General features: G+C 57.6%; 1 protein-coding gene across 1 annotated transcript in view; it reads right to left on the minus strand.

Annotated features, from left to right (window-relative positions):
* TMEM132E (transmembrane protein 132E) overlaps positions 1-21,219 on the minus strand; it is a 235,336-nt gene that overhangs the window by 31,057 nt on the left and 183,060 nt on the right. Inside the window, exons 2-3 of the mRNA XM_073315392.2 lie at positions 14,655-15,561; positions 11,497-11,637 (exon numbers count right to left, since the gene is read on the minus strand). Of these exons, the coding sequence (XP_073171493.1) occupies positions 11,497-11,637; positions 14,655-15,561 (1,048 nt within the window). The remainder of the gene's footprint in view (positions 1-11,496; positions 11,638-14,654; positions 15,562-21,219) is intronic.

Below are 21,219 nucleotides of genomic sequence, written 5' to 3' on the forward strand. Positions count from 1 at the left end.
GGCACATGATGGCATATATCACATTGGTGGATGTGCAGGTGAACGAGCCTCTGATAGTGTGGCTGATGTGATTAGGCCCTTTGATGGTGTCCCCTGAATAGATATGTGGGCACAGTTGGCAACGGGCTTTGTTGCAAGGATAGGTTCCTGGGTTAGTGGTTCTGTTGTGTGGTATGTGGTTGTTGGTGAGTATTTGCTTCAGGCTGGGGGGCTGTCTGTAGGCAAGGACTGGCCTGTCTCCCAAGATTTGTGAGAGTGTTGGGTCATCCTTCAGGATAGGTTGTAGATCCTTAATAATGCGTTGGAGGGGTTTTAGTTGGGGGCTGAAGGTGACGGCTAGTGGCGTTCTGTTATTTTCTTTGTTAGGCCTGTCCTGTAGTAGGTGACTTCTGGGAACTCTTCTGGCTCTATCAATCTGTTTCTTCACTTCCGCAGGTGGGTATTGTAGTTGTAAGAAAGCTTGACAGAGATCTTGTAGGTGTTTGTCTCTGTCTGAGGGGTTGGAGCAAATGCGGTTGTATCGCAGAGCTTGGCTGTAGACGATGGATCGTGTGGTGTGGTCAGGGTGAAAGCTGGAGGCTTGTAGGTAGGAATAGCGGTCAGTAGGTTTCCGGTATAGGGTGGTGTTTATGTGACCATTGTTCATTAGCACCGTAACGTCCAGGAAGTGGATCTCTTGTGTGGACTGGACCAGGCTGAGGTTGATGGTGGGATGGAAATTGTTGAAATCATGGTGGAATTCCTCAAGGGCTTCTTTTCCATGGGTCCAGATGATGAAGATGTCATCCATATAGCGCAAGTAGAGTAGGGGCTTTAGGGGACGAGAGCTGAGGAAGCGTTGTTCTAAGTCAGCCATAAAAATGTTGGCATCCTGTGGGGCCATGCGGGTACCCATAGCAGTGTCGCTGATCTGAAGGTCTACATTGTCCCCAAATGTAAAATAGTTATGGGTGAGGACAAAGTCACAAAGTTCAGCCATGAAGTCGGAGGGTTTATATCCCTCCCAAGCTGTTGACTTTTAACCCTTTCTGTAATCTGGATATTCTCACCATCCATATAAATGTCCAATCCTCTTTTGAAACCTGCTAAGCTCCTGGCTTCAGCACTACTTACTGTGGTCATGAGTTCCACAGGCTAATTGTATTTAAAAGCATTTCCTTTTATCCCTCTTACATCTCCTTCTTTCCACTGAATGTCCCCGTCTTTGTGTTATGAGCCAGGGCAATCACAAGCTCTGGATTTCCCTTCCTTACACCATTCATTACTTTGGATAGCTCTGCCACGCCCTTTCTTACCTGTCTCCACAATCATTGCATTTGGCCACGGGGCTTGCAGAGGGCACAAGGGTGAGGCGGACCAAGCATTTGTGGACTCCACTTTTGCACCAGAGGTTTGTCCCTAGAATCAGGAAGTGATCCTGACTAGGCTCAAAAGTGAAAATGACTCTCGCTGCCCATTGAGAGAAATGGAAACCAGATTCAAAGCGCTGACGTGGGGAAAAAGTCAGGGAGATTTTGGAAATGCTTTCAGCGTTAACAATCTAAGGGATCATTTATAAGCTAAGCCAGGCTGATCTATATTTTTATATATCCATATGATTTTTGACCTGGCATTGTCCCTTTCCTAGAGAAATAATTAACACCTAAGGTCTGAGCGGGCTGCAGCTGATGAGCAATTGATTTCTCATTGTGTAACACTTATTGAGAATGCACCATTGATCTGGGGATGTTTTACATGGCCAGTTTCACTCCTATAAATATATAATGAACAAAAGGAGAAAAATATGGGAGTGAGCCTTCTGCTCTCAGCTCCCAGAGACGCCTGTGATCTTGCAATCCATGACTCCCTGGCACCTGGCCCTGTGCTCTCACCCAGCCTGGTGCAGTCTTTTCGGTATGTGACTGGCAGAGTTCAACACTCCTTTGCCGAAGTTTGCCGTTGTGTGAAATCCCGTCCCGAAGGCGCGTCTCCTCACAGAGTTCCTGTCCCATCGCCCGCAGAGAGGCTGGGACAGGAATAACTGGGAGCGACCCCACCGTGCTGTGTCCCATTCCCTACAGCGTCTTCTTCTGGGACAGCTTGGGACTGGAATAAGCAGGTGCTCCGCGCAGCAGCCAGCATGACTCCCCCACTCCCCACAGCACCCCCTGCTGGGACAAGTTGGGACTGGAGTAACTGCTCCTACCCTGCTCCCTGCAGCGCCTTCTGCAGGGAGAAGCCTTCGAACTCAACCCTACACTGGCTTCAAATGCCAAGAACCATTAAATCCTTTTATGCTGAGGGGAAAACGGGCTTTAGTCATTTATACTTTCCATTACATTCATATTTGATCAAGTTGTTTTCCTAAAAGGTGATCGTAATCACTTTAAATTCATCTTCCGTCTCTAACCTTTCAAGGCTCATTTTAATCTACATGTGGGGGTGGGGGTGGGGGTTGGGAAGCCCGTCAGCATCTCTCCTTCCCTTGGCCAGCCCTTCATCTCATAAAAAGAAAATATTACTGCCATAAAACCTCCCTAGCTCCCAGATAAAGAGCCACTCACCCTCTGGGATCTAGGGACTTCCATGTAAGCGGGTGCTGCTTTCATAACCCTGCATTGCTCCAGCTGCTAACATCTGCACTCAGGGAAACAGAAGGAAGGCAGGTTCGTGCCCTGGGAATCCCAGCCCCAAGCAGCGGGGAGAGGAAGATGATCAGGATTTAGCATGGTGAACGCTCCCCCAGCCAGCTAAGGGTGAGAGCTGAGTGTCAGCCCCCCCCACCCCATCTCAAGGTAGCCAAAGGCAGGCTCAATTTTCAGGGGAGGGAGAAGCTGCAAAGGTTTCAATCCCTGGGGTGCTGACCGGGTGGCAGAGCTCAGGGGCTCTGCCCTGCCCTGCAGAGCTTCCCAGGAGCTGGTAAGTTCCAATCAGAGTTGAGGCAAAGTGTGTGTGTGTGCGAGGGGGTCATGGACCATCTGCCCCATGAGAAATCCTGTCATTTCAAAATCTGTTTTTGTTCTAAATCGGAGGAAAAGTCAAAAAGGTTGAATGGTCCCCCGGAATGGAGATTCCACAAACATTCATTTTGGAAACACCAGATCGGTTCATTTTGGCAAGGACAAGATGAACTGTGGGGCGGCGGGGTGGGCGGGGATTTCATTCTCACAATCGTCAAAGCGCTGTATAAAGGCTACCTCAGGAGATGGTAACACTGGTGAAAACCAATGTCTCCCTAGAAGCAATGGTTCGGTGCGATCTGCTCAGACAGGGTCTTGTGTCTTTTGGATCTGATCCTTTCCTGCCAGCACCCTGAATAGCCCTTGGCACCCAGGCATAGCGAATGCCATCTGGACTTGGTAGCATTTAACAGCTGCAGCTGGTTATGCATGGTGCAAGTGGGGAACCAGCCTCTGTAGGGAGTACGTGCTATGCCAGGCTAGACCTGCTGGTGGCATCCTGATGTCCTCACATCTGCTGTAACCCACATGACGTGCATGCCCTGAGGTACTAGGGGTCAGCTCCCCAGCTACTGTGAATTGACGATGCTTTATTAAAATCAGTGGGACTAAGCCAATTCACACCCTACGGCCAGCACCTGGGCTCTCTGAGTAGCTGCTGTGTGTGAGCTGGAGCTGTGAAAGTGGGCTAAAGACCCGGCTTTTTGGGATCTGTCCTACGCCAGAACCTGTGGCTGCTGTGGGAGCAGAGGAAGCGGGGCTATGCAGCTGCAGCCTTGTCCAGCTAGACTGTGAGCTCACCAGGGGAAGGACTATCTCTTACTGTGGGTTTGTGCAGTGCCTGGTACAATGGGCCCCCCGGCGGCTATAGGAATATGCAGCAGGGCTGGTCAATGAATTTCCTGCTCAGTGTTTTCCTGTTGGAAAATGGGGTTTCGCTGAAATCAAAATGAAACATTTAATTTCAGATCAATAATAAATCTATGCCTGTCTTGGCTTCTGTGGTGCCTCATGGGAGCTGTAGTTCCAGGCATCTCAGTCCCCAGTGTCCTCTATGGGCTCTGCTCCCCAAAAGGACTACACTTCCCATGATGCACCATGATCTGGCTCATGGCTGAGCTGTCACAGTGCCTCATGGGAGTTGTAGTTCCACATCCCTCATGACCCCAGCGTGCCCTAGACTACATTTCCCATGATGCATTGTGATCTCTCCCGGTGGCTGAGTTCCTGTGGTGCATCATGGGAGTCCCATTTCATGTACACATTACCCATAGACATTTTTCAGTAGTTTCCATTCCATGAGACATTTTGATATTTCTGTGCTTTGTCCTGATGTCAGAAAACATTCTGATATTCTGGAGTTTCCCACGGGATGAAAATTCCATGTTTTGATCAATTCCAGTAAAGTGTCCGGGCCTGAACCTGCAAGATGCTGAGCGCTCCCTGTAGGCCCAGAATATTGAGGGTCAGGATCTTTTATTAGGATCAATGCACTATGCTATGTCCACTCTCTTTGTACCTGGGGTCCCTGTGCTGCTATGTGATTGGGTCTCTATGCTCTTTGTTGCCATTAGCTGCTGTGTTCTGCCATTGCTCCTTTCCTTTGGATTGAAGTTTTCCACAAATTGCACCAAACAAGAGGAACCTTCATTCCCAACAATCCAAACCTCTCACTCGTTAGTCGGATCCATAGGTAGTGAAACACAAGGGTGGTGGAAGCTGGGAAGCACGATACTCAACTGAAGTATTTTGGGGGCTCTGCCTCCGTGCTCCTGCACACTCAGGGCTGTGTGGGGAGTGAGAGTGGGATTCAGAGATGCTGGAGCAGCTGTAGTCATGCTCAGGATCAGGCTGAGGGACCCAGAAACAGATAATCCTAGAGTGATCCGGCTGTCCCCCTCCCCTCGCTTAGCCTCCAGATGTCCCCTCTTTCCCCATCCTATCCCTCCCCAGCCACAAGGATCTCTGCCCCCAACCCACTCACAGTACAATGCAAAGCACTGCAATCTGGACATTTTTCAATTAATCCACGTTATACACATGTAAACACATCACTGAGGTTCAGGAACCAAATTAGGGACCTCATCACCTTTCCCAGGCACTAGGAGGCCTAATGGACAGGTGCGGGCTTGCTGCTCATAACTGGGCTCCTGGTTAGGTTCCAGATCGGTGAAGACTGGAAAAAAATATGATTATTTGTCAACAGCGCATTTGAAAAAATGCCCGGAACTGTGTGTGTTTGCAAACAGCCTTGAGCAACTCACCCAGCTTACGTAGCTGGGCAAATAATGAAACTGTCCCCACATCCTCACTCCCATGGGTTGTCAGCAGGGTCTGAATCAAAGATCTGCAGCTCCGAAAGCACAAGCGTGCGAGCTGAAGGAATACAATAACTCTTTTAGCTAGTTGCAGTAATAGGCTGTAACCCTGTCCGTAGATGGGCCACTGAAAGAGGACGCACAACACATTTTAGCAGCACGTTACAAACCCACCATATTGCAGCTGAATCATTAATTAGGAGGATAATGTGAAATTGATCATGTAAATGGTTCCACCATCTCTGGCTGCTGAAGTGAAGTGTACTGACTCTGGATTTACTCCCACATAAACAAGAACAGAACGGGAACAGCCACAGCGGCTCAGACCAGGGGTCCACCTAGCCCAGCGTCCTGTGTCTGACACTGCTTAGCATCAGCTGCTTGAGAGGATGGCGTGTTCGTTTAGTGTGCTCTACAGAGCCCCCTGCTGAAAAGGTTAACAAAGGCAGCTGCACACTCACTTGGGTCTCGAATGCAGATGTGTGTATTGAATTATCTAATGCTTCAAACTCAATGAGCTGCCCGTTCCCGCTCCCTTTCTTCGTTCACTTCTGCTGCATTTCCCTGTGTCCAAGCCCATCCTGCCCCATGGGCTTAGAGGTGAACTGCTGAAGTGGACATTCCTATGGCAATCAGTTTTAGTCAATTTTTCTTAACTAGATTTTAAACTCTCCAGCGATGAGACTGTCTCCTTTTATGTTTATGCAGAGCACCTAGCACAACGAGACCTTGATTGGGGCCCCCAGCAGCTACCGCTGCATACATTAGTTGATTAATTAACTAATCGTGACAATTAATAATTATTTATTTCTGAACATAAATCACAACTGATTTAACTGTTGCTAAGTTAGCTGGATCAGTAACCTCCTAGAGGCCAGGTCTTATGTTAACTGATGTCTGTAAGGAGCTGTGTGAGTGTGACTTGCTATATTAATAATATTTAATAAATAAGTAATGGTAACAATGATGTTCTTTCTTTCCCACCCTGTGAAATCCTCCATCACTTCCTGATTTACTATGGAAATCTCAGGGTGCTTAAGTATCTGGCACCATCATGGGATGGAGGGACACAGATCTTCCTAAGCAGGAGGCGTTTACTAAAGAAATCGACAGCAGCTATAGGTGCAAATAAACACGCTTCCACACAACTTGAGTTCCAGCTTGGTTGCCTTTGTTTCCCAGGGACCAGATCCTGGAACTCTACATCACAGAGCCATCTAGTGGCTGATTGATATACTGCAAGGAAACCTCCTCATCAGAAATGCACATTCTAGGGTTTCTTTTAGCAAACTGTGAAGTGCCATTGGATTATTAACTACGGCAGATTAAAACCAATGATGGTGGTCAATAGCTCCCCCAGACTGGGCATAAGGGGTGTCCAGTGCCTACATCTAAGCCTACCTCTATTTCCAGCTTAGCTTTCAGTCCCCCTTCAAGGCTGAGGAAACTCTCCTGAGCATCTGGACTTGTCTTTCCTCAAGGAATTCACAAGCTGTTCTTTCAATTAAAAACTCCCTCACACCAAACACTTATCAGGCATTCCCACCGGGTGAGCTGAACAGAATTAGCCCTTGGATAGCCACCTCTGGCTTCCCTTGGCTTCTTGAGGCTGGGAGGGGTGTTGTGGGGTGATCTTCCCAGCTCACCATGCAGCCAGCTTCCAGCTCCTCCCGTTCTGGCATCATCCTCCACAAATGTGACGCCAGCTAAATTGGCACCGAAGAGACAGGTGGCAAAGGAAGACACAAATCAGAGAAGGGCTCCATCTAGTCCAGCTGCTCTGGTGAATCCTGGACCAGGCTCTGATTAACAGGAAGAGTCTTGGCTTTTCTGCATCGGGACAGAAGAAACTCCACTGGCCGCATGGAGGAAAGTGCCTGTGGAACTCCAGGAGACATGGATCCCAGAATTCCCACCACCCTGAGATACCCTTAAGGACAGCCCCAAGATCCCTGCCACCATGCACGTGAACTCCGGCTCCACGCCTGTTATCGGGGATACACCCAAAAGTCATTCTCTTCTCCATGAAGCCCCCTACCCAGGCGAGCTGCAGATCACCAGGCACTCTGCTGACAGGCCGGTAGAGTCACTTTCATGCAGCTCAGCATGACTCTGGAGAGTGGCTTATCCCTAGCTGGGGCCGCCTCCGCCACCCAAGAGCATTGTCACGCTTGCACAGTGGGGTAGCAACACCTCCCAGCTGGGGAACTGGGCCAGGGCCCCGGGAGGCCAGCCTGTGCCCACTTACACACCACGTCAACTGGTAGAGGGCAGGCCTGGGATTGGGTTGAGCAATGACATCAGTCCTCGGCGTTAGCTTTGTGAGAACCCAGCTGCAGAGATGAGAGGCACGAAGGGGCAATCCCTGAGCAGGCCCCGATCCCTGTCTGTTCCCCTGCTGCAGGTGTTTGTGATCGCTGCATGGCACAAAGGGTTAATCTCGCAGAATGGATGCTCTCAAAGGAGCAGGAAACTCCAACTCCCAACCCCCACCTGCCCCACACTCCTGTAACCTGGCCCCCTGGGCCCCCGTATCTCGAGTGACTCTAGCTAGCACCTAGAGCAACCTATTGCCTCTTGGGGCTTCTAATTCCTGGGCTAAGGAGCTGCCCGTAGAAGCAGAGGCCCCTATGAACTAAGCGAGTTCAACGGGAGGGTTTTAACAGAGCCTGCTGGGGTTCCCGTTGGATCGTCTCCTGGCCCACTGCCATTCTGCAGGCCCCAGCTGGGTCTCACTGGGCGCGGGGCTCCCCACGGCCATCCCGCTCCATGCATTCCCATACGGCACAAAGCAACAGTCCCGGCTTGTCGTCTCCCCAGACACAGGCGCGAAGGGGCAGCGTCCGTGATCAGTGCTCCGTCCAGAAACTCTGCCCCGGCCCTGTTAAACCAGCCAGAGGATCCCAACCCCTGATGGACTCTGCCTCCAAGCTGGCCCCATGCCCACGTGGGCCGGAGAGCCTCTTCCTGGGAACCAACAGCTTTGCCACTGCACAACCCACTGTCAGTGCCATCCCAGCTGCCAGGGCATAGCTGCCTGTGGTTTGGGAGATGCTTCCCTATAGGGCAGGTTATTGCACAACTCTAGGCTATGGGGTTTCTCACACTGTCCTTGGCAGCACCGTGGGAGACAGGCCACCAGAGCTGGCCAGGCTAATCCCCTGAGTGGGATCTGCCCGGCTATCTAGGGGAGCGTGTGGTGCCCAGATAAGATCTCACTGGGCAGGCAACCTGCCCCCATCGTCCCTGTATCCTGGAGACTCATGTGGCTGCTTTGGGGATCGGAGCTGCTTAGGGAGAAGGCAGCCTCTTCTCCTTCCCCAATTATCAGCTTGTCAGCAAGAGACGTGAGAGGCCTGGGGATGGATCCCTGCTGGGGTAGGCCGGGTGGGTCCTAGGCCCAGGGCACAGATCCCTGATGGAGTCACCAAATGCCCACGTGCTTAAAGAGCCAGCCCCGCACTGGGACCCCACCTAAGAACAGTGCACTGGGCAGAGGGTCCCAGTGAATAGCAAAGCCTCTCCATCCCCTCCCGGCTCTGCTGAGCTCCCAGGCCGGCCGGCTGGAGAGCAGGGGGATGGAGTGGAATTTGGGGAAGGGGATGGGAGTATACCTGGGGAGGGCAGGGTTTCCCAGGTGGCCCGTCGAGCGTGGCTGCCTGTGAGCCCCATGCAGACCGGAGCGGGGCCGCTGCCTGGATGTGAGCGCGAGGAGCTCCGCTCAGGTCTGTTGTGCAGAGATAATGAGCTCTCCTGTGGGCTAACATGCTGCACGGATGCATTCGATCAGAAGGGCAAGTCTATCAGCTCCAACACGTGCAGGCCGGGCGATCGGCGTCCGTGCAAGGCCCTGCACGTGTGCATTGTGTGCAGCTCTGGGCAGTATGTTCAGGGAAGGAGGGCAGCCGGCAAGGTACAGGCACATGCCAAATTTTAAAGGGGAAGCCTGCTGCAAGGAGACCCCACTCACCGGGGATGGATGCCCTCCCTCCTCGGAGTGGGGGATAAGAGACGCAGGGTGCGGGTGTGTTCGAGGGTGACCTCCAGGTGTCACTGCTCACACGGTGAGGCTGGCAAGAGATGAGCTTTGGTGGGTCTCGTCAGGGGATGGATGGACAGCTGGGGGTATGTGTGGCTAGGGAGAGAGACAGGGTTCTCCTGGGAGAAATGCGAGCTGCGTGGGGGAGGTGAGACAGGGAACCCCACACCGGGATTATGATTTAAAAAGCCCCAACCCAGATTCCAAGCACATGCAGGAGAACTTCAGGGCCCATCGCCCCAAAAAAACTCAGCATCCAAATGCTCCAAGCTCCCAGCATGGAGAGAGGCTGTTTCCTGGAAGGATCCCCTCCATGGCAGCCAGCCAGACGTGCTGGCAGCTGGATATCAGTGGCCTGACAGTGGAAAGCTCAACCAGTGGCCTGCTAGCTAATGCAACACAGGCAGGTCTGGGGCAGGGGAGCCCGCAGCTGATGCCAAGGGGCCAGTGCAGGTGTTTTTTACTTACCCCTGTGATCTTTCCATGGGACGGCCCTGCATGCAGGAGGGCGACAGCCAGACTGGGCCACTGCATTCCCAGGGGCCTGGGGGAAGGTCTCTTCGCCCCCTGCCCCTCTGTGGACCCTAGAGTGCTGGTGCATCTGGTGAGGGGCAGCCGGGTGTTACGAGGCACAAAAGCGGAGCAGCCTTGGGCCTGGGGAACCCGGGTACCCCCTCTCCGTGCCTCTGTGGGGATAACAGGGCAGACACAGTCATGCTAATGGGGAGTTTAAGTGTAAGAAGTGAGCAAAAGTTTCTAAAATGTCATCACAACCTGCAACTGCAAACGCTGATGGGGAAATGGGCCGAAGAGAAACCGGGCTAGTCTGAACTGAAAAGGCCACGTTGTGGTCCACGGAGTGTTGAACTTATGCTGATGACAAGCAGGGGATGTGGAACTGGAAATTAATGACCCAAATCTAGTGTGTCAGACATTAGGCCTAATTGGGGGACAAAGCAACAAGGGGCTGGGCTATTCTGCCCATCACACCCTTCTTGGGCTCCAAAAGAAAGAGACATGGGGAGCAAGGAACAGGGAGAAGAACAGACAGAGGCTACTGGAGAGAGCTTCAGCATTATGGCTGCCAGGCCCCCCATGTCCTGGGACCCTGGACCCTCTTTGCTCTAATCTAGGGGCATGGCCCGGCCAGCGCGGGCCAGAAAGAGGGACCCAGACGACAGCAGCACCCCGACCAGCTCCAGCTGAATCCCAACTGCCCCGGGATGAAACGGGATCAGGCTGTAACAGCAGCTCCGGCCCAGCTCAGCTCGCTTCTTCCCTTTCCCCGCGAGGACAACTGTCACCAGCTTCAACACCATCGACCAGATGATCAGACAAGGGGCTTTTCCCTTCTAACGCTCTCTCCCGCTGAAGGGGAGGGGACCAAGGGATGAGGTGACAATGAAAAGCCTGATGGAACGCTTCCCACTGCCAAGGCTTTCGCTGCTTTTCCTTCTTCTCTGGATCTTTAAGAACCGGTTCCGAGGCTGTTTCATGGTGTGTTTGCCATGGGTCAGAGCAGGCCAAGCTGTCTGGACGCCACATCCCAAACCGGATGTAACGCTGGACAGTGTCTGGGTTACGGTAACATCTGTGGCCCATTTAGTCCATCTAAATTAATGCAACACCCCTCCAGAGCCCTTGGCCTAGGAGGTGGGGACAGGTCTTTCTTCAAGGCCAACCACTTTGGGGGCTGCCTCAGGGCAACACGAGACCCTGCTTCTCTTCCCCCCCTGCAATGAGCCACAAATGCTGCCCCCACCCCTGCAATGCTCCTGGACGCAGAATGGGCCTAGCCAGCCAGTGCCAAGGGCCGTGTCGCAGCGGACGGATACAGACCGCCACGGTCAGGCCCCCCAGAGGGGCGCCGCAGCGAGTGAGTCATGGAGTCTGAGGTCAAAAGGGGCCACCAGATCTCTTGTAAACCCGCGTGGAACCCAAATGCAGCCCCCTGGAGACTAAGCCACGGTGTGCCGCAGGCAGAGAACGCAAGGGAACGAGGGACACCAATGCCGCGGCAGGGAGCTGACTCGGTGAGACGTGTCCAGAGGATCCCAGCAGACGACCCGCGCCCCAAACTGTTGAGGAAGGCAAAGAACCCATCCTTGCCAACCCAAGCAGGGGGACAGTCCCTCCCGACGCCGTGACTCGGTCAGACCCTGACGCCGAGAAAGAGAAGGGGGAGCGGTGAAGCGCTTACCTAGGCAACGCGCCGTCTATCTTGGCCACGTCGACAGTGGCTGTGGAGTGCTTCCCGCCCATCAGCAGCTCAGAGTTCACCAGCCACTGGAGGTTCCTGGATTTGGTGTTGACGAGGTTGACGCCCTTCTTGGCCTTCACCCTGCAGAGCCAGAGAGGAGAGCAAGGCTCACGTCCGCACGGCCGCCTGCCAGCGGCCACACACGGCGGGAACGATACCGGGGGGAGGGCCACCGTGTCCCAGAGCACTTTCCCTCCCTCAGGGAGCGCGGCGGACAATGTTGCGGCTGCTGGCCAGTATTCAGCTGGGGGCAGCTAGTAGCCATTAGGGTTAGAGGTAGGCCACTGGACTGGAACTCAGGAAAGAGGCGTTCTCTGCCTCAGTTTCCCCACTGGCAGACGAGGCTGATACTGCATTTCGAGGTTAGTGTGTGAGAGGTGTTATTCAGGGGCTATGAAAGCCAGGCCAAATCTCGCCCAGCCTGGCAGTGACTGAAGGTGGCTAATACTGTATTACTCAGCTTTGCAGGGGCTTATTTCAGCTTGTCTGACCCGTTGCATCACCCCCGCCAGAGAACCTCACCCAGTGATTCCTGCATCCAGCCCGTATCTTGCAGTCGAGCTAGAGAACGTCTGCGCTGGCCCGGCTTTGCGTGTGCGTGCGGTGCCCCGGGGGCCGAGGCAGGCTAGGGGGCAGTCCGGAGCTGTAGTTCAGTGCACTGCAGTGGGGCAGGGGTGAAGGATGCTGCCTATGGGTCTGGGCAGGGTGTGTCCTGACTGTGTCGGTGTGAAAGGGAGAGACTGGCCCACACAACGGATAACAGACTTACTGCTGCTACCAGCTAGGAAAGGTCTCCTTGAATTCAAGCGGGCGAGTTCTGCGTGTGTGGAAGCAACGGGCCCAAGGTCCCAGCCTGGGGGCGGGCAATGTTCGCAGCATTGGTGTCTGCAGCTCTCAGTTGTGAGGATGCGGCACCATGTGCTACCCAGAGTGCAGTCATACCCAAGGGCACACGGGGAGTATGGGAAAGGACAGGGGTCTCTCGAGGGCCAGGCTACAGCCCTCGCTGCGGGACACTCCGTACGTTGTTATTGTAGGGCTGCCCCGGCAGACGGGGCTGCGTGCACCAAGGTTTATTTCCAGGCAAGCCCTGGGGGACGCCTCCCTCCTTCGGACGCACCGCGCAGGTCCAGGGCAGTCAGCGGCAAAGCAGACTCCCTGCCCCGCCCTCCACCAGCCCCGGGCCCATCCTCCCCTAGCCACCCTCCCTCGGCGGGACTGCAATACAGAAGCCCGCAGAGGGACTCGGGGGTCCCTGACTGCCAATTGCAGCCAGCGGCGGTGAGCGGTTCTGTGGCTTGCTGGGACCTGGATCAAGGACCCCCGACCCCAGCTCATCGCCTGTGGGATGCTGGAGAGACTTTCACCAGCGCAGACCTGGGAGAAAGGGGCACTGTCCCACTACCAATGGGCAGAGAACGCAGCTCCCTCTGCAGCTCAATCCCCCATCCTCTGCTGTGCTTCCAAGGAGATTCCTACAGTCTGTTCCCCTCACCGTCCCTCCCCTCCCGCGGGGCCCTGACAGGACGGGAACCGAGCGAACGAAACCCAGATCAGTGAACTCCCAGCAAGAGAGCGGCTGTGCCGATGGGCCCCGGGAAGCCCGCAGCGGCACGGTGGCTTGGGGTGGTGTTATTAGGAGGGTGCATTGAGAATTTAGCTGGTGGGGATGGTGCTCCCTTTCCCATCTCTTTCGCATCGGGCTCTTTCGTTTACAAATGTCCTGACCCGCCGTGCCCGTCTTTGTACCATTACATCAGTGGGATACCAAAGAGAGGAATCAAAGTTCGGGCTCGAATCAAGGGCTCAGTGAACCAGGAGCTGTTACCACAGGGCTCTGGGCACCTGGCTTATGCTTTTCCATAGCTCTGTGGTGCCATGTCTGGAACCCAATTCCAAGGCAGTCTCCCAGCACAGAGGTGTATCGGGGCATGATGGGCAGGCCTGGCTCAGGGCTGGCATGGCAGGGGGCCGGGGGTAAGGAAGGAGGGGTCCTGGCAGATCTGGGACGGAGGGGTGGGGGATAGCGGGAAGCTGCAGGCCAGGGCTAAGGGACGTCAGCTGTGCGGTCTCGGGATCCAGGCCTGGCTAGCAAGGCACGGCTCTCCAGGTCGATGAGGCCATAAATCCTTCTCTTTCCCAAGCGCTGAACCCAGGGCAGGGCAGGCGTGGTGGCAGGGCCCCCCAAAGGTGCTGCTGAAGGGAGAGTGGGCAGGGCAGGAACTCCAGGCTCGGACTGGCTGGGAAGGAAGCCAAGAAGTGTGATGCCCGTTCCGGCATTAGTGAAGGGCATGATGCCAGCATGCCTGGGCTCCATGTGCCAGACGCTGAGCGCTCCCCTGAAGGGGCTGCGGGAGGGTGCTCAGCGCCTTGCAGGATGACCAGGACTGCTCCGTGCACGGTAGGGTCCTGTTCTGAGTCTAGCCTAAATGGATCTTCACCCTTCACTCCTATCCACACCCTCCTGCCAGCAGCTGGTCCCAACCCTCCTCCATACAGCCACCCTGCTTGCCCATCACCCTGCCCACCTGACTGCCCGCCCCGCTATGATCAGTCCCTCTCCCCATCCCAATGCCAGCTCCCCCTCCTCTCCACCGCACGGGCTGTATGCCCTGGGCAGCCGGCCGTGTATGCAGGCCCCGTACCCAGTCCCCGTTCCCCCGCTGCCAGCCTCCTAAAGCCCTGCCCACCCTTCCCCTCTAGTGCCCTACTGCTCTGCCACCCCGCCCCCTCCAGCACCCACCCCCGCACTGCAGCACCCTCTGGCCACGCCCACTCTGGACCCCACAGCTCCACCCCCACTCCCCTCTCCTGCAGCACCTCACGCCCCCATCCACCCCCCGAACCCATCCAGCCTCCTAACCCATCGGAGTTAGGCACCTCAAACGCCTTTCCAAACCTGGGAGAGCTCACTGCCCTGGCTGCTGAAATGCAGCCCGCTCTGGGGTGGGCCACGGCAGCAATTTCCCAGCCGCTCAGGGCCAGCACCGTGCGCAAGCAGAGCGCCTCCTAGCGGCAGGCTGGAGCGTCGACTCGGCGCTCAGTCCGTGGCTGCAGAGGAGCGGTCAGCGTGCTCTTCCCCGGCCACGCGGACGTACCTGAGCGTGAAGTGCTCCACGGTGGAGTTGGCCAGTAGGTAGAGGAAGATGCTGAGCACTTCGCCCGGCTTGAGGGGCTTGTCCGGCAGGCGGATAAAGATGTTGCCGTCCAGCCGGTGCTCCTGCATCAGCTGGGTGGGCGGGGGCGGGAAGAGGCTGATGCTGCCAATGCGCAGCAGGGGGTGCTGCGTGGGGCCCTCGGTCCGGGCAGCGCCGCCCCCCCGGCGCGGGGACGTCTCTCCGGGGCACTCCCCGGCCCCGTCGGGCGCATGCAGAGTGTAGTACAGCTCGGCCTGCTGGCTCTCGCCGCTCAGGTCCAGGGCCTCCGGCGCCTTCCTCCTGCCCAGGGGCACGGCCGAGGGGCCGAACCAGGCATGGGGCAGCTCGGCCTGCACCAGGCAGGTGGCCAGGCTGCCCTGCAGGCGGCAGGAGCTCTTGATCTCGCGGGCCTCGCGGAAGGCGTGCAGCCGGACGCAGGGCAGCCGGTCGGTCACGTCGAAGTCGTCCCAGTCCCGGCCCGCCACGTAGAAGAGCACCTGGACCACGGGCTGGCTGGCCAGCACCCGCGGCTGGATGATGAAGGCTCGCACCTTCCAGTTGACGGTGAGGCGGTCGGGGATCTCCAGGGTGCTGGAGGGCTGGAGCTGCTCCTTGGGCAGGACCAGCCCGGTGCTGAAGGGCCCCAGGGAGACGTTGAGGACGGGCAGCTCCTTGGTCTGGAAGACGACGAAGGGCTCGGAGCGCTGCAGGGGGGCGCTGGCATTCCCCCCCGTCCCCACCCCCGTCTCCTTCAGGAAGAAGGCCAGGCGGGTGTTGGAGAGTCGGTAGCTCACAGGCAGGATCACAGCCGCCGCGGGGGGCCAGGGCTCCGGGGGCTCCGAGCTGGACGCCGGCACCTTTCCCTGGGCTAGAAACGGGACAGAGAACAGGGTGGGTTAGGGACGGGACAGAGTGCAGAGCGCCCCGTGCATTGCCGCCCCCCAGCAGCCAATGGGCCCAGCTGCCCCCGCCGCCCCTCACCCACCCCTGCTGCCAGCCTCTACCACTGCCCTGCACCCGCCACGTACCCCCGTGTCTCCCTCACACACCCCCACGCTGCCAGCAGCATTGTGACCGCGCCTTTCATCCACCCATCGCAAAGTGTTTTACAAAGGAGGCCCGGATCATTATCCCCATTGTACAGATGGGCAAACCAAGGCACAGACGGACACCAGCTCAGGAGCCAGCCTGCCATCTCTGCTGGATTCCATGCTGGGTTTATACCCCCCCCTGCAGTCTGTGAGGCGAAGGGAGCGCTGCCATGGGGCACCTCCAGCACTAGCATCCGAAATTGCAGCCAGGGCACAGAGGCAAACTCTGAAGGGCCCAGCGAATGGGATCCCCTCAGTACGATACCTGTACAATCCCCTGGAGTCCCAGCTCCAGGAGCCCCTGAAGTGCTGAATATCTGTGCAACCCCTGCGGCACGGGGACCCTCCCGGGAGACCCTCCGCGGTTTGTCACTGTCTATAAGCCACTGGCCAGTTTTATCATGCCAGCCAACCCCCTGGCAAACGGCCCGGTCCATCAGACCATTGACAGCACGGGGCAGTTTGCTGTGGGGACAGGGGGGTCGTGAGCGTGTGTGTTCACATGTTTTTTATTGGGGGAGATGAAAAAGCTCCCACACTCATTCCCAAACTCCGCTCTTCACCACCAGAGCTCTGCGCCCCAGGCTCTGGGAGAAAACACACTGGACACCGCGGGGACACACTGGCTGGGAGATAAACCGTGGCAAAACTGCATTCGGAAAACCACAAGAAGAGACTGGGGCCCATTCGGGGAGATGCCGATCTCCACCAGGGCTGGTTCAGAGCCCCCAGATTTTGCCAGACAACCCCCCAGAGACACAGAATGAAAATGCAGCAATGAATTTGGATAGGGTGGGGAATCAGACTGGTAATCAAGATTGGATTTCTACAGCACTCCAGAATGGGATCCTGGCCCCTGACTCAGGCTGCTCGGCATTACCATAATATTCCTAATAAATAACATACAGCACCCAGCACAAGGGGACCCTGGTCCGCGATTCCGGCTGTTCGGCATTACAGTAATACTCCTAATAAATAACGTACAGCACCCAGCACAATGGAGTTGTGGTCCATGGCTGGGGCTGCTAAGTGCTGCTGCAAGGTAAAGAACAAGAAGGCCCCGTCAATTCGGTGGGGAGCTAGATCTAAATTCTGCAGCAGGCCCCTGGATCCTGCCGCCTCTGGCAGACTAGGGATTCGGGGGAAGCTTTGCTAAAATTAGAGGAGTTTTTAATGAAGCAACTATGTAAATAAACAGCACGCTCAGCCCAACAGCCCCTGAGAGTGTTCCTTTGATCTGCGAGGCAATTTGCTTTGCACTGATCTTCCCTTTCCCACTGTGAGGGGTCAGGGGGTGGCGCTGGCAGCTCCAAGCAGGGGGTGGCGCTGGCAGCTCCAAGCCGCAGCGTGGGAGTTGTCAGAAGGCAGCTGGGGGGTTGGGCAGCTGGGGAGGGGGTAGTGTGGGGGTTGGGCACCAGAGGAGGTGGGCTGAGGCAGTTTGGATTTGTGGGAGAAGCGCAGGAACTGCCAAACTGGGCAGCAGTGCGACAGAGAGTGATGTGGTCCTTTAAATGGACATCGGTAGGTTTCAGAGGTAACGCCCCCATCGAGACGAGAGGAGCGGTTTGAACTGCAGCTGGGTGGAGAAAGGCGGTGCTGTTTGGCAGGAGGATTTTGATGTTGCAAAACCTGGTTTCCTTCCGATTTGGAACGAAACCGAAAAACTTCCGAGTTCTCCGCAAAAGGGAATGGAGCAGAGGACGCCGGGAGCTGGGGTTGCGGAGGAGCCAGCACTCCCAGGGCTTCCAGGCTCCCCAGCATCCTGCCTGCTGACAGGGAACTGGGACCGTGGAAGCCTTGACTGGGCTGGGGGTGTAGAAGCCCTGGGAATCCTGGGAACCTTGGAGCTAGGGAACCAGTGCTCCCAGACTCTGTCAGCCCACCAGGCAGGCCGCTGGAGCCGGGTGAGCAAGCTGGCAGGGAAATCAAGCACGTTTCGGACAGCCTGTCTGGGCTCTGACAAACTTGTAACAAAGTCGAACCACGAACCGCTTCCACAGTGACAAATCGGCGTCCTCCGAGGGCCGCAAATTTCTGACCCGCCTGCCAAGCTGCTGGGGAGGCTGCCTGCAGACTCAGGCAGATGTCGCGGCACCAGGACATGCTTTCAGGCTTGCCCAACGGCGAAGGGGAGGCGCAGAAGGCGAGGTCCGTCAGGGAGTATAAATCCAGGTAGCGCCATTGAAATCAGCTGGGATGGGTGGGGCTGCTTCACACTGGTGGAGGTGCGGGCCTGTTGTGGTTTTTCAAGTGAAAGCTCGAACTGGGGAGCTAATTCCCCAGGCAGGGAATGGGGGAGGAGGGGTCCAGCAGGCTCGGCTCCACTGGGGGGGATGGCTATTCCCTTAGTGATGGGGAGATTGGAGTCTCCACGAGGCAGTCCGGCCCCACCGCCCTGGGGTGAGCTCACTGTGCAGCACCTGGGAACATGGCTCCTGGGCCCAGGTCCCGGCTCCGAGCAGCGCCCTGGAGAGAGCTCGGCAGCCTGGAGAGGAAGGGGGCTAAGGCATCAGCCCCAATGCCAGGCAAGGAGTTCTGGTCATGGGTGTCACCGTTCAGGGCACCTCAGGGATCCTGCAAGGCCCTTATCCTTCCAGCTACCAGACCCCATAGACACAACCCCACTGTGCTGGGTGCTGTAGGTTTCTCAGGCAGAGACCCACGACTCCCCCCCTTCTCCCCGCGGTATTTCCAGGCTTCCCAGCTCCCTGCCTCTTTCAACCTCTTCCCTGCTTCCCTCCAGGGCGTTGGCTCTGAGACCAGGCTGGAGGCTCCATGGGAACCTGGCCCCCCTCTTCCGTAACCAGCCACTCGCCCCGGCTGCGATTCCAACCAGACCCCAGCGCCGAGCTGCCTCTGTCCGCACAGCTCAACCAGCCCGTATTGCGTCTGCTGGTCATAACGCATTTCCCCGTCTCTTTTTGCTGTCCCTGGCCCCCAGAGACCGTGGAGACGTTACCCTGGGCTTTTCCCTTCTAGGTAACCGGCTTTCACGGCTGGCCCCTCCACAATCCATGCGATCACACAGCCCACAAACTCTGCCAACACGTTCGTCACAGCTCCGGGCAACTGCACCGGCGTCACCCCATCCGTGGTCCAGCAAGAGCAGCCGCGCTCACGCCACTGGCCCCCTTAGCTTTCACTGCTCTTGGGCGGAGACCCGCATCTCTCTCCCTCCCTCTCGGCCACCAAGGTGTCATCCCCAGCAAAAGGCCGTCTGCCCAAGCAGGCCTGCTTGCTTTCTCCTCCGAGCCGGCTCAAGCGGGACTGCCCGCAGGGACAAGCTACCACAACTCTTTCTAAGCAAGCCTAGATCCTCTTCAGGGAGAAACGCTAGCGAGATGGCATTAAAGCCAGTCAGAGAACCCACATACATGCTGGCCACCCCAGCCCAAGGTGGGCTCTGGCAGGAGCAGTCCTTCAACACCCCACTCATGGGGTTTCCTTGTGCTTTTCACTTAATCAAGGCTTCAGCTCAGAGCAAGCCCCCAGGTTTGTGGGGCCTCTCCTGTCCTGCCAACCCTTCGCTAAGGATTGGGACCTCTGTGGCTCAGGGCTTCTCCTCTGCGTTTGCTGGATCAGGGAGAAGTCCCTGAGCCTCTTTAAAACCAGGCTATCTTCCTAAAACTCCTGTCTTCTGCTGCTCCCCGGTATGTGCCCGTATATGGGCACCTCGGGTGGGTTGCGTGGGTACAAAGGGCGGTTAAAAGAGGACGTCCATTAGAATCTCCCTCCTCCTAGACAAGCGCTTTATGCTGCCACCCTAACACACCCCACTGCACTTGCAACCCCACGGACCCCAGAGGGATAAACCCAAATTCAACCACGTTCCTCTTCAGTCCACCAGGTGTGTTCGGGACGGTGCAGGACACTGTCAGTCTGTCCCGATGGACGCTAAGGGAACGTCACGGCTGGACCGTCTGCGATGAGCTCAGGGTGAGTGGGCAGAGCTGGCAGAGCAGGGAGGCTGCAGGTCAGGACTGAGGGGCATTGGCAGAGCGGGGGGGGGGGGGCGCCAACCTGGCAGGGTCACAAAGTGACCTAAATCCACATGGAGCTCCGAGCTAACGACCCCCCAGCGCCCTGCGGTGCCTCGGTGCCGAGCTAACGAACCCCCAGCGCCCTTCGGTGCCTCGGTGCCGAGCTAACGACCCCCCAGCACCGAGCTAACGACCCCCCAGCGCCCTATGGCGCCTCGGTGCCGAGCTAACGACCCCCCAGCGCCCTACGGCGCCTCGGTGCCGAGCTAACGAGCCCCCAGCGCCCTGCGGTGCCTTGGCGCCGAGCTAACGAACCCCCAGCGCCGAGCTAACGACCCCCCAGTGCCCTGCGGTGCCTCGGCGCCGAGCTAACGACCCCCCAGCGCCGAGCTAACGACCCCCCAGCGCCCTGCGGCGCCTCGGTGCCGAGCTAACGAACCCCCGGTGCCCTGTGGCACCTCGGCGCCGAGCTAACGACCCCCCAGCGCCCTGCGGCGCCTCGGTGCCGAGCTAATGAACCCCTGGTGCCCTGTGGCACCTCGGTGCCGAGCTAACGAACCCCCGGTGCCCTGCGGCGCCTCGGTGCCGAGCTAACGAACCCCCAGCGCCCTGCCGCGCCACGGCGCCGAGTTAACGAACCCCCTAGGGCCCTGCGGCGCCGAGCTAACGACCCCCCAGCGCCCTGCGGCGCCTCGGTGCCGAGCTAACGAGCCCCCAGCGCCCTGCGGTGCCTTGGCGCCGAGCTAACGAACCCCCAGCGCCGAGCTAACGACCCCCCAGTGCCCTGCGGCGCCTCGGCACCGAGCTAACGAACCCCCAGCGCCGAGCTAACGACCCCCCAGTGCCCTGCGGCGCCTCGGCGCCGAGCTAACGACCCCCCAGCGCCGAGCTAACGACCCCCCAGCGCCCTGCGGCGCCGAGCTAACGACCCCCCAGCGCCCTGCGGCGCCGAGCTAACGACCCCCCAGCGCCCTGCAGCGCCGAGCTAACGAACCCCCAGCGCCCTGCGGCGCCGAGCTAACGAACCCCCAGCGCCCTGCGGCGCCTCGGTGCCGAGCTAACGAACCCCCAGCGCCCTGCGGCGCCTTGGCGCCGAGCTAACGAACCCCCAGCGCCCTGCGGTGCCTTGGCGCCGAGCTAACGAACCCCCAGCGCCCTGCGGTGCCTTGGTGCCGAGCTAACGAACCCCCAGCGCCGAGCTAACGAGCCCCCAGCACCCTGCGGCGCCTCGGCGCCGAGCTAACGAACCCCCGGTGCCCTGCGGCGCCTCGGCGCCGAACTAACGAACCCCCAGCGCCGAGCTAACGACCCCCCAGTGCCCTGCGGCGCCTCGGCGCCGAGCTAACGACCCCCCAGCGCCGAGCTAACGACCCCCCAGCGCCCTGCGGCGCCGAGCTAACGACCCCCCAGCGCCCTGCGGCGCCGAGCTAACGACCCCCCAGCGCCCTGCGGCGC

Source organism: Lepidochelys kempii, chromosome 17, assembly GCF_965140285.1.
Source record: "Lepidochelys kempii isolate rLepKem1 chromosome 17, rLepKem1.hap1, whole genome shotgun sequence".
NCBI lineage: Eukaryota > Metazoa > Chordata > Testudines > Cheloniidae > Lepidochelys > Lepidochelys kempii.